Genomic DNA, 13,411 nt, shown 5'->3' on the forward strand with positions numbered 1-13,411 from the left:
TTTTGCATTAGCTGCCCTAAGAAAAGCTCATTTTAGGATGCTGTGAGAAGAGGTATATTTGAGGTCTTTCCAAGTCAGAACATTAAACCTGAAAATTGCAAGCGATAAACCAAAATGCTTTCAAATAGATTATTAAACTGGGAAAAAGAAAAGCAAAATACTTTGCCCAGGAGATGAGCATAGTTGCTTGTAACATTATTAAAACATCGCTAACGCGACAGTTTTTGTCAGTTCAGGCTGTTGTGAGTTGTGACCTGCTGTGCTGAATGACCCCTTTCTGCCCAAATAATCTAGTCTCAAATTAGAGTATCTCTTCAGCTCACATTACAGATTTATTTTTTCTAGACAGGGTTAAAACGGTTGCCATAATAGCATGTAACTGGAAATTATCGCCGCTGTTGCTACAGATGTAAACACAGGGACAGTCACTAAAATCGACAATTACAAAACGGATACGGATGCTGTATGATTGGAAAGGCTTTGAACAGCTACTTTCTGAAGCACAAGAGACTAGTTACTAACATTTACAGTAGGTGGCAGATTTTTCGTTATCAAAAAATACGTTATCGCGATAGCGAGGGGAAAAAAAAAAAGTAAAAGCTCAAGCAGGAAAAAGAAACATTGAAAAAAAAACCAAACATTTTAAAACAGTCTTAATTAAACTCTTGACTTGACAGTGACTCGACAGGGAGACGCTGCAGTAACACAGCCGTGGAAGTACCTCGCGCGTTTGCGACAAGGCTGTTCGTCCCTGGGTGGGGGAGAAGCCGGAGGGGAGGCAGCTCAGCAGCGGCCCGGGGAGGGAGGGGTGCCCCGGGGAGGCTTCTCCTCCGCGCCCCTCCGGCTCGCCCAAAGCAAAACCAACCCAGAAAAAGCTGCGGAGCTTTTGCAGTTGGGGAGGGAGGCGGCCCCGGCGGCCTGCCCACCTCCTTCCCCTCCGCCGCTCGGCGACCTTCCTCCCATTGCGGACCTCCTTCTCCTCCCTCCAGCGCCGGTCACGTTGCGGGGCCGCAGGGAGAAGCTAGCACCCCCCGGGAACGGCGGGAGCCGGCAGCACCGAGCGGAGCGGGACGCGCAGACCACGTTGTGTTTTTGTTTGGAGCCCGGGGCGGCGCCGTCCCGCGCCTCCGCCGGATCGCGGAGCCCGCTCGGGGCGTAGCTTCTCCGCTCCTCCCCGGGGCGTTGAAGAGGAGGAGGAGGAGGGTGACTCTGTTGTCCTTCCCCTCCCCGCGGGCTGACCCCGCGCTGGTAGGCAAGGAGGCGGTGCGGCTCCGGGGACGTGTCTGGCGGGATGCGCGCTTAGCGGCGGCCCCGGCCGAGCGCAGGCCCCGCCGGCTGCACCTGGCGCCGGAGGGAAGCGGCCGCGGAGCGCCGCGCCCTCCGCCCGGGGACTCGCCATGGAGAAGCGAGGAGAAGGCGAGCCGCTCTCCCACCCCCTGGAGCCGGAGCCCGAGCCCGAGCCGCAGCCAGCGGCGCCGGGGGAGAAGCGCTTCAGGCTGTGGTACGTGGGCTCGTCGTGCCTGGACAGGCGGACCACGCTGCCCATGCTGCCCTGGCTGATGGCTGAGATCCGCCGCCGCGGGCAGCGGCAGGAGCCCGGCGGCGCGCTGGGCAGCGGGGTGCCGGCCCGCGAGGTGCTGCTGCTGCTGGGCTCGCCCACGCTGCGCTGCGTGCCCGCCGGACCCGCCAGCCCCGGCCGCCCCACCGGCACCGCGCCCGCCGCCCGCCCCGGCAGCCCCGCGCCCGCCGTCTTCATCTTCGAGCACAAGGCGCAGCACATCGCCCGCTTCATCCACAACAGCCACGACCTCACCTACTTCGCCTACCTGATCAAGGCGCAGCCCGACAACCCCGACTCCCCCATGGCCTGCCACGTCTTCCGGGCCACCGATCCCAACCAGGCGAGTGGCGGCGGGGGGAGAGGGAGGGGGGCGCTGCCCGGGATCCCCTCGCTTTGCTTCTCTCCCCCCTCGCCTGACGGGACCCCAGGCGCTGCCCTCCGCAACCGCGGAGGGGGTCAGTGTGCTCGGACGGAGCAGGGCAGCGCTTGCGGGGCGACAGAAGACCGTAACCACCCCACACACCCACCCGTGGAGCGGGGGAAGCCTCCCCGGGGCCGGCCGTGCCCGCTGGGCTCTCCTCGGGGCTGCGCCGCGCCGAGCTGCTCGGGCGGCTGCAGCGCCCTCGGGGCCCGCGGAAAGAGGCGGCGGGGGGACGGACGACAGACACATGCACACAAACACACACGCAGTCCCCCGTGACCGTGGGGTGCTGTGCCACCCCTTGCCCTTGAGTGCACGGTGTACTCGCCTGCCAGGCCAGGGCTACCAGCCTCTGCAAAACGTGGGTGCAGCGAGAGATGGTGCCTCTTTCTTTCTTCCCAGACCCCTTCCATCCTCGCATCCTGCAACAGCTCAATGGCACGCGGACAATTTGGGAGCAAAATGCAGAATTTGTGTTAAACCGCCCTTGCGGTGGGGTAAGGGTTCGAAAGAAATGGAGCAGCGAGGGTTGTGCTTTCACACAGACCCCCGGTGTTGCTCATGGGTCACTCTAAGGACACCTGGCCGGGCTCAGGCACACTCAGGAGTGCTACAAACAACCCTAGGTTTGGGTGGAGACATTGTTGATAAAGTGCCAACTGGAAAAAAAGACCTAACAGTAAGACCGTATTTTCCTGACTCTCTAACAGGCTTTGGCTAGCGCATCAAATGTGCAGCAGAGTTCTTTCTCCTCCCTGTTTAGAGTGTGTGAGCGATGGTGGTTTCACGAGCAGGTTTGATTGTTGATTTAGCATGATGACAGCAAGGAAAAGGCCTTTCAATAACAATGCTTTGGTTGAGTAAGTTAAGACACTTTTCCCCTCAGTTTTCACAGACGTGTATGGAGGAAAAACGTGTACAATTAGATATGCTGGATTTTGCTGAAACCACTTAGCTGACTTACTAGATCTACTGAATAGTTGCTTGGGTTTCTTTTGAGGTGTGGGTTGTTTGGTTGTTGTTGCTTTTTGGTTTTTTTTAGGTCAAGAAGGTGGGAAGTATTAAGAAAATGACTGAAAGGTTCTCAGTGTATTGATTTTTATTTGAGCCAACATACTGCTAGAGATTGTAACATGGGAGAGATCTAGATTGCGTATATAGCTGTGGCTTGAGTCATCATCAAAGATAGGACAGGTGGTATCCCAAGTGGAGGTGACTACGCTTAACTTGTTGGCAACTGCTGTCACTGTTATCCTCTGCCAGGAGAGAGCACGCAGAAAAAGCATGAAATGAAGGGGATCGTATCTGGCAAGGGAGGAGCCAAAATGTCCTTTTAGGAGTCTGATCATGTGGACTGAAGGGAATCAAGGTTCCTGCTGTTGGCAGATGATGCTGAATCAGATTTATTTCTGGGGTAGGTCTGCTCTGGTACCATGACTTTGTAAGACAACCTCATTCTGTAAGATAGTGGACCCCTATTACTCTTGTGAACATGCAAAGTACTACATTTACATTTAGGAGGTTGTTTCTGACTAAACTTTTTATCCATGTATCTTACCTTCTTTCCTTGTGGAGGAAAATGTCCTTGTGGATATAGAATTAAATCAAATTGATACTATAGATAAATCCTTCCTATTGAAGGAAGTTATTACTACGAACAAGTTCCCTTTTATAAACTCCTATCCTGTTCTGGCAATATAGTCTGAATTTTATCTGGCAAGATTTATTTTTTTTGTTATAGCCTTGTAGTCATTGATAAAGAATAAGTCCCTCTCATGAGGGTTACTCAGCATGTGATTTCCAGACAAAGAACTACAATGAGGGTAGCAGATGCACCGCCAGCGATGTGATTCACAAGTATCTGCTAACAGGCAGGTTTTTTTAAGGTATCAAAAGGAAAATAAGGTGGATTTTTTTTTCCTAAGTTTTGTTACTGATCATTGAGGCTTGGTTGGCTAAGTCTGTGCAGGTCTCTGGCTGTTGATCTCTGTGCTTCAGCCTAGTCCTGAGCAGATGAAATCAGGCTGCAGGTTGCTAGCTCTGAAAAATCTTCGTTGTAAGCTCTTAATTGTTTGTTACAAAATAGATACTGTTCTTGCACGCTTTAGAGATAGAAGTACGTGCTTCTGTTTCACATTGGTTATGTGAGCTTCGTGTTGCATATTAGCTTAGAAAGTATTTTTTGCAGCTGTTATTTTAAGACGACCTCATTTTCCATCTTAGGCCATAGTCACTTCCAGCCAATGTAAGTTGGCACCGCTACTAAGAGCAGTGATCTTGTCCTCTTCAAGCCTCGACCCCTGGTTCCTTCCTCTCGGCTTTGTCCTCATGGCAGCATAACTGTTTGTGCAGCCGCACAACAAACAGAATCCAGGGAACTGACTGGCATTAAACTTGCTTTTCCCCCACCTTTGTTGAATTAGTTCCAAACCGCTTCCCTCATTGGCTTTACTGTGCTACTCTAATGCTGTTTACATCAAGACAGGTGGGTTGGAGGCACAAGTTAGCAAAGAGTGGCCAAGAAGGTGAAGGGTCGGATAGCCTTTCCAGAAGTTATGCTGACTTCAGGCCAGCCAGAGGTGACCGCAAAGCTATCCATCTTGGCAGTATTAAGTTCAGCAGCACACTAAGTCACTCTGGAGCGAAGAGTGCAGTAGATGTCGTGTAGTCTTTGAGTGAGAAGACAGCTAGCCATAATTTTTAATGGTGGATGTAAATTATGAAAGTGAGAGGATAATGACTGACTTCTGAGAGATGAGTGTGAGCGCAGTAACTTAAAAAACAATGTAGTTGAGAGTGAAAAATTTTGGCTTTGAGCCTGTTGCTTTGTTCACCAGCGGTATTGCACGGTGTCTGGGATGCACGTGCATTCACTGTGACCATGAAAGGGGCTGTTAATTGCAGAAAAAAAGCAATACTTTCTGCCAGTCCCTGCAAATTTCCTTAGCAGATGACTAATAAAAAGCCAATTCAGTATATGCTCTGATAACATCAGATGAGAAGATAACATCTGCTAATGTTATTTGCCATGACTTAAAAAAAAAAAAGTGAGGCGTTACGAAACATCTTTACATTTTATTTGAAAGCCTGCAAATTGTGGGCAGAGCTGAAAAATAGGAGCCAGTGGGTCAACTCCTGTTCTGAAGTAGTACTTTGGCACAGTGTCAAACCCAAAGCTCAGCTGTCAGTACAGGGGTGGATGCTAAGACGCTTTTATTAGCGGGAGGGACTCTCTTTTTTTGTCCTTGAGCACAAGGGGAGAGAAAACTTCTGGAGCCATCTGACTGTTGAGTATGGGAACAGAAGTTTGCAATTTTTTTTGCCCCTCAGAATTGTTACAGTCTTTGCTGCTTCTCCTAACTTTTCAAAGTAGCAGCCAGCTGAAGTGAATGAGGGTAGTTGTCTGTTGAGTGCTGGCTAGTAGCTTCTGAACAGGAGCCAGAGACTTGTTAGTTTTGTGTTGCTCTCATTTGAGAATTATCTGGGATGCACGGAGTCTGTCTGTAGACATCAGAAGACAGCATTGTCTCATTTTGTATTTGGCAGATTTTCTTCATAACCCCAGAACAGATTTATTTTATTTTTTTTTTAAACGAAAAGTTAGAGTTTATAAATATAGCAGGCATACCCTTCTGCCAGCCACCAAGAAAAGCCCTCTTGATTGGTGTTTTCAAGCTCAACTTCAACACATTTTTACCACGAAATAGTGATTTTATTCCATAAACCAGACTTTAATTGCATGAAACGAATCAATGCTGTTTGACAATTGCCTTGAGTTCCGGGTTCTCTGGGAGGGAGGCTTATGGTCTGTTCTCTTTCTGCACTTTTTAAAAAAAAAATTATTATGCTGGTCTAGACTGTGCATTTTCTTCTTGAAACATGAATAAGCCTGTTTTGTTTTGTTTTTTAACCTGAACTGGCATCCTAAGTCTAATTACACTATAATTGATTCTTATTAGTGAAGATAATTGTCTCCTCCAGCTAACCAAGAACTTACTTAATGCATTTTGTATTTCTTTTAGAAACCTTATAAGTGATGATTGAAATACATTGTTAATGGAGCTTCAACACTAATCCAAGATGGCTGTGAAAGAAAAACGTTCTGTAACCTCAGTATGGTTTAGCTCTTGTGTGTATAATCTGTAGCGTTGTCATTCTGCCTTAACCACACGTCAGGAGGACTAGGCTGTCTCAAGGTGAAGCAGAAATAATGGAGCATTTTGCTGGCAAAGGAAAGCTGTGATAAGAACCAGAGAGGTAGAGGGCCGGAGACAAGAGCTGGAGGCAGCCTGCTTGTAAACCAGAGCACTGCTCTGTCATCGCTGCACGAGCCAGAAGTCAAAAAGGTTTGTCTATTCCAAGAGTGTGTTAATTGTCCATTAGATAATGTATTTCAGTAAAGCAAGGCCGTAAGACAGTTTATTGTGAAAAACAAGGCACCAGTACAAAGTCTTTAGTTTTAGCTGTTCAAAGGAGGCTTTTATACTGTAGTAATGTCATGTTCTGTAAGGCTTCTTATGGAAGTGTTTGAAGAAGAAAGTTTGTGAACTTCACATTTGTTTTTCTTTTGTGCTTTGATTTTTGTGTGACACAGGAGCATGAGCTGAATGGCAGCAAAGTCTTGGCATATTAGTTATGTATGTACAGCATTTTTGCAATTCATATGAAAATATTGCACAGGTTGAGTCATCTCGTAAGCTCTTTTTTGAACAGGTGTAACAGACATGATGAAAAAGATGGACTCTGGGTTTTGAAGGATTCTGCAGGAAATGGGAGAGATGCACAGTTTGGTTGCTGGCTGGACTTGAGCAAACTTTGATTGCAGAGGAAAGAGATTACTCTTGTTTTCTATGAGAAGGATAGGTTGTCCCAGTTTTATCAAGAAAACGGGTCTTGGAGAGACCAAAAGAAAATTTTCTCTAAGCATGGGTCAGAATTTCATTCGTGGGGTGAGAAACTGAAAAGCAATTACTCAAAACAAAGCGAGGATGCTGAAGGCTTGCAATGAATGCAGAGTTGTTTGGTGAGCGGCCTCATTATCCAGCCTACATGGACTGTACAGCCTCGGATTAAAAGTCTTGCACTCCCTTTTTTTGTTGTGTGGGTTTTGTGTTTTTTCTTAATGTTTAAGTAGTGTCTGACCTAAGATTTGGGAGTTGGAACTGAAAGTTGAGAGCTTAAAGTTTCATTTTTCTTTTCCTTAATGGTAAATTCAGCACTTTATCTGAAAATGAAAGTGTTTCTCATTTTAGGCTTGTAAGGCTATCTTTAAGTTCCAGTTTTGAACATCTTGTCCATAATAATTTTCTGCTATGTCTCAAACAGAAGAAATAATAAAAACACTCAAATTGTTAACTGTTTCTAAATTGTGATATGTAGCCTTTTTTATCCCTGATTAATGTTCAGGAGAGGAAAAAGGGAATGGTTTCCAGTGCTCTTATCTGCAGTATTTGTAGAAAGAATTCATTCATTTTTCCTTTTTCAGTTTGTGAAAGCCACCATATCATTTGGGGGGTAGAAGCAATGTTATGGAGGACTGTATTTTCAGAAAGGCAAAATAAAGTACAGAATTAAAAATATATGAAATGATGTAAGCTCACTGAGAGTGGCTGTAGGTAATACAGTTTCCCGATAATAAGGCTATTTTATTTGAAGAAAGGAACTTGTGTGCATCTGTGCACATCAAATCAAGGCTCCTCTTCTGATTATCTGTTTCTATGTCTTTTTTTGTCCTGTTTTTCAAATGTAGAGGCAGTTCCTTTTAAAAATAATTAAATAGAAAACTGACTTCCAAAAAGTTTGGCTAACATATGTGTGTCTTGGCAACAGGGAAAGCCTGATTTTTAGGGATGGTAAAAATCTCAGACCAAAATGCTTGATGATAGTGTTTATAACAGTGAAAACTAAAAAAGATTCAATTTCTAAACAATCATTGCACAATAGTAGTGTGACTGACTCCTACCAATCTCTACTCTTTGCTGGAGTTTGGTGGAGCATTTGATGTGCACCGCTCACCCTTCCTTGTGTCTCTTCTATCCATCTTCCCTGTTTGCCTGGAACTCTCTGAGCATCTTGACCCTCTCTGAGATAGAGTGGTGAACACCGCAGTGAATTTTGGGGCCAATCAAGGAGTTTGCTTTCTAGGCTGTAGGTCATGCAGGATTTTCAGCAGTATTGGCATCGTCTCCTCATGGCACCAGCTGTCCTCTGCCACCTGGTTTTGTTTCCTTTGTGGTTTCAAGTACTGTTCGGAGTTCAGAGACAAGAAAAAAAAGAATTTATTTCCTTGTGGCTTTTCATGCCATGCATGATGTATGTGACCTCCCATATGTGATCTGTTTTGGGTACCAGAGAACATGCATCAGTTTTGGATGTGGACGTTTTCATCTGTGAACATGGGTTTCGTTGCTTTTTTCCTCTTTCCAGGTGTATTAATCAGGTGATAACTGGTAGATCAGTGAGGTGGGCAAAATAAACATACTTGGTGGTCCTGTAGAAAGTATTCTGGTAATTCAGTTTTCCTCTCGGTGTTGGGCAGACATAATTATTTTTGTGCTGTAAGGAATTAGCTCTACTAGTATATTTAGTACTACAGGGAAAAGGACATGGAAAAACCAAACAAAACCACATACGTTCGCCCCAAAGGGCTCATTGTAGCCCGTATTAGAGCCTTAACTTTACATTTTTATAAAAGTTAACAATATATCTTGAAGAATCCGGTCAGTCTGCATTCGGAGCGCAGCCACGCGTTGCCAGCGCAGCGCCTGCCATGGCGCGGAGCGGCGCTCCTGCCGCCGCCTCCCCGCAGCCGCCCAAAACCGACAGCACGGCATCCCACGGGGTGAGGGGAAGCCTGCTGAAAGCCATCCCTCTCCTCAGTGAAATCGGCTGCCTAGTCCTCCCCTCCCCTGCTGCAGGGAATTAGGGCTTCCGATAAGAAGTTAATTACTTGATCCTCTTCAGGAGAGGACGGTGCTGTGGGGGTTCTCGCTGCTCCCCAAGGAAAAAGTGAAAAAGGAATACCGTGGCGGCAGCGGGGCCTCGAGGTGTCGTTTCATCTCCCGAGGTGAAATGTTGTGTGTTGGCTTCAGCTGCAGGGCTCAAACTTGGCTTTTCTGTCCTCTTACGTGGTTTTAGTTACTTAAGTCAACTGAAAAAATGAAATCTGGGACTTGTACTTCAAAGGCTGTCACACCGTGCGTGAAGACTGTTCAGACAGGGTAGGTGGCATATTGTAAATACTCGTGTAACATGTCTTAAATTTCGTTTTTCTGTTCAGAGCCTCTGAAAGATGTCACGAACTAATAAGCGGTTACCTAGGTGAGTTACAATTCCCTTCGGTTTGGATCATTTGTAAGAGAGGCAAAATACTTCATTCAAACCACTGCAAACAGAAATTTTTTATTTTTTTTAACGGGCTCTCAATGCCATTTAGAAATTCAGCTTAGTGCTTTGAAGGAATTACATCTGATGAACCACACTTCCTGACTTCATAAGTTACTTGTAATAGTGAGTTGTCTTCATCTTCGCTCAAGTCTGGTTGCTTTCTCACTGAATCCATAATTTCCTTTTTTATTGTTTCATCTTTTCAGAATTAGATAGGCTTTTAAAATGATCTCTTGTGGGAATTTGGAAGGGCAGTATGGTAAGGTTTTTCGTGTTCTGTGTCTCTGGTACCACTGAAGATAAATCGGATTCTACAGTATTGGGCACACAGCACTTTTCTGAAGGATTAAATTAATTTTAAATGCAAACATGAGAGAAATTCTCATTCAAAGCCTGTGTGAAAGACTTGCAAAAGCTCTTAGATAAGATAAAACCAATACCATAGAAATATGGCTTTTTCCCAATTTCACTATCCCTGGTACTGTGGTTTTCCCTCCTCCACTTACAGCTGACTCTTATTTAAAGTGTTTCAGTCCTGCAGTCCATTTTTCCATGTTGATAAACCATAGCAAGCAGCTTGCTCTGTTGAAATGACTGGGCTTATGTTTTATTTCATTACTCCTCTTGGCAGGAACGCGTAGATCTCCACAGTGCTGTTTAGAGATCCTTGATGCATAGAAAAACATGTTGTGGGAAGTAGGAATATTATCCTCTGGAACATAGCAATGACCGCCTTCCAGACTGTTAACAATCTTGTATTTCCTAGTGAGATCAATAAATATTTATTTTTTAAAACACCGATGTTAAATATATTTAATGTACTCTGTGACACCCATATGGGTTTCCTGTTATGTTCATTTAAAAAAAAAAAAAAAAAAAAAAGAGGAAAAAAGAGCAATGTCCCAGGAACTTTGGGAGTAGTCAGTGGTCTGTGGGTTCTTGAATATTTCTAAACTAGAATAAATATTCAGTAACAGAGCAATGAAAGACTAGGACATGTAATGCTAACTTGCTGAAACGTATTTTTATATGCTGTTTTGTAGTTGGTTTCTTGCTTTGGCTTGATTGTTCTTAATGACTTGATCTCAAGTTACAGGAGGATTTTTAAATAAAAATAGAATTAGGGTAGTACATGTTTAACAGAGCTGTTTTTGCCAGAGAGGAACCAGTTGCTTTCTTTAGGACCACTTGGCTTGAAGGGTAAAAACAAAGCAGCACACAAACTCCAGCTAAACCCTGCATTGAAAGCTGATATATGACCTTCAGGTTGATGTCCATGGGCGGACTGCAGTACACATGCAAAGCTCTCCGATTCCTGCCTGCCCCAGCTCTGTCATAGCCTGCAAAATTATGGCTTCGGTAGTCTTAACGTGAAAAAATTCATTCCTGCTAATATACAGATTAGAAAGAGAAGAGATTGTGTGTACAACCTGCTGCCATACTTGGCAATGGAAATAAATGCCAAACTGGCCTCAGTGTCGTGGTACTTTTGTGGCAATCTAAGCAGTTTGGGATACAAATTGCCAAACAAGCTATTCTAACTATACTTTAAAAAAAACCCCAAACCCATAATTTAAATTGTTCAAATGTTGCTGTAATGTGCAAACACCATAGCATCTGATAGGAGGGCTTTCTGTGTAAAATACTGCTCTTCCTGTAACATTTGGTTTAGGCTTGTGTACAATACTTTTATTTTTTATAGAGAAAGATTTTTAAACAAGTATTCCTTTTGTAGAAGATAATTGTGGCCTGACTTTGTGGTCATGTTCAGTGAGAGTCACTTAATTTTCTGTGCAACAGGACTGCAAGCTTGAGTAGTACAAAACAGTTTGTAAAGAGGATCCACTTTTTTTTTTTTTTTTTGAAAACCAACTTCGTTATGAATAGAGGCAAGATGTTGGCTACTCTTCAGCAGCACTTTTTTTGGTGAGCGTTGCCAAAAGAGAAAATCAAGCGGACCTTTCAGTAGGAGCAGAACATCATACTTTTATCTGAATTATTCAGGAAGAAGCACACCCAAATTATCCATGGCGTATGTGTGCATGTATTCAGATTTAGCCTTGAGAAAATTTGCTGACCTAAACATGGGAGCAGAGTAGGAGCAAGACAACATGATTAAAGCCAGCTCAGAAGGAGTGGGTTTACATCCTGGCACTGCGCCTCGAATTCCCTGTCTGCTTAGTGCTAGGGAGAACTAAAAATAATATCTGCAGTTTAGTGGGATGGCGTGAAGTTTATAAAAATGAATACATTTCCTCCATAGTGACCTTCTGTCTGCAAAATCATCACAGAAGAAGGCGATATTAAAAAAATCATATAGAGCACGTTAATCGACCTGTATGAATGCCAGGTTGTCTTTTTTTCTTTGCTCAATGTGCAGGTTTGTCTTTAAAATACACAGGATCACAGTTGGGAGTGTGAGAAATGAGGAGGCCACCCCAGACCACTAGATTAATGAGCTTGGTGTTTCTTTATGTAACCAAGTATTTTGTTTCTGTATGTTCACCCGTTGTTCTGCACATCATACGTTTTACTTGATATCATACGCTTGCTAGTTGTTGTTGTTGTTGTATGGGAATTTGAAAGGAAACCTTCTGTGTTTAGTGAGAAATATAGGTTAAAACTTCAGCAGTCCTTTTTGATGATACCATCAATAGTAAGCTGAACAGAAGCTGATCTGTAGTGCCATTTTGTTTCTAATCTGAATCTAAATTTTTCAGATTTGACAGTCTATTTCATATGCTTGTGCTCTTGAGTTCTCACGTGACCGCCATAAAAAGATCAGATTTTCAGAAGACACTTAATACTTGATTTCTGCAGCACAACAGAGTGAATATTTCAGCTGAGTTCTGCTACTTCCAGAAGTGTCAACCTCAGGCATGCCAGGGATGTATAGGTAGATGCTTCTCTTTATTACCTATCAAGTAATAAATCTTCAAGAATCACATTATAAACTGGAATATCATAAGCTTTCCTATTATGCTAAGCTTGAAGTTGAAGAAAAGTATCAGAATGAAACATGGCAGTGCTAATTCATTGTTTGCCAACCCAGCCTGTAATATTGGTGCTTTTTAGCTGTTTAGTCCTGCTGTTACGCTCTGCAATAGATTTTATCCGCATAGTATACCACCACCTGAAAAACTCTCGTAGAGTTCCACTGGCTTTGACTTTTGTTTTGCCGACTTTAAAATTCCTGCTGTAGCAATATGGGAAGCTCAAAATGCTCTGTGGAGTCCCATGCATTGTTGCCATCCTTGTAGAAACACAGCACCCAGCCCGTGCATGCCTACACAGCCGCCTGCATAATACTTAACACCTAATAAGATAAAAGCGCTCTGGCGAAATGCTCAACTCTGCTCTGTATTTTAGCCTTTTTCCTAAAGATTTGAAGCATCCTTGCATCTATATCATGCTTTTGAGTGGGATTACTGATTTCAAGTAATAATGGGTACGGTGTAATGTTTAGATTTAGGATTGATTGAGTTTGTTTATAGAAAGTTCAAGCTTTATTTTTGCATGGTATTCTTCTTTTCATCAGTTATAAAGTATGTAAGTCTGTTACCTATGTAACATATAGGAACTACTTACCTTCAACCCTGTATTGGGCCAGTTTTTGGGGGAATAAAGAGTGGGCTTCATGGTGTCCTGTTACAGAGGTCAATTAATTCACTTGAGCGTACTGCTGCCGCGTGGGCTTCCCAGCCATTTTACAGGGAGCAGCGCACATAAATTGTAATGGATCACTGCTCCTGGAAGGGCAGCTGTTATGTACCCACAAGAGCCCTGCATGAAACTATGCAGGGTCTGCTTCATGCTGTCATCCTGGAATTGCTCGGGGTTGGTTTCAGGGGACTATTTAGTCAACAACTTCAGACTCTGTCCAGAGAGCCCTGCTCTCAAATAGGAACCAAGTCACACAAGTCGTTCTGCCCGAATTGCATGGTGTTTTCCTATAGGATCACCAGCTACTAGAAGATCGTACTGCTTTACTGGTCTGTAGCACGTTTTGGTTCTTATACTGCTTTTAGTATCATCTTACCATC

The 13,411-nt window shown here is 44.3% G+C and overlaps 1 protein-coding gene across 1 annotated transcript in view; it reads left to right on the plus strand.

Moving 5' to 3' along the window:
* Positions 1-1,397: 1,397 nt before the first annotated feature.
* The window catches only part of TBC1D4 (TBC1 domain family member 4), a 111,969-nt gene continuing 99,955 nt past the window's right edge, over positions 1,398-13,411 (plus strand). Inside the window, 1 exon segment of the mRNA XM_086616062.1 lies at positions 1,398-1,901. Coding sequence (XP_086472188.1) covers positions 1,398-1,901 — 504 coding nt within the window.

The sequence above is a fragment of the Tauraco erythrolophus genome, chromosome 1 (assembly GCF_009769465.1).
Source record: "Tauraco erythrolophus isolate bTauEry1 chromosome 1, bTauEry1.pri, whole genome shotgun sequence".
Lineage (NCBI taxonomy): Eukaryota > Metazoa > Chordata > Aves > Musophagiformes > Musophagidae > Tauraco > Tauraco erythrolophus.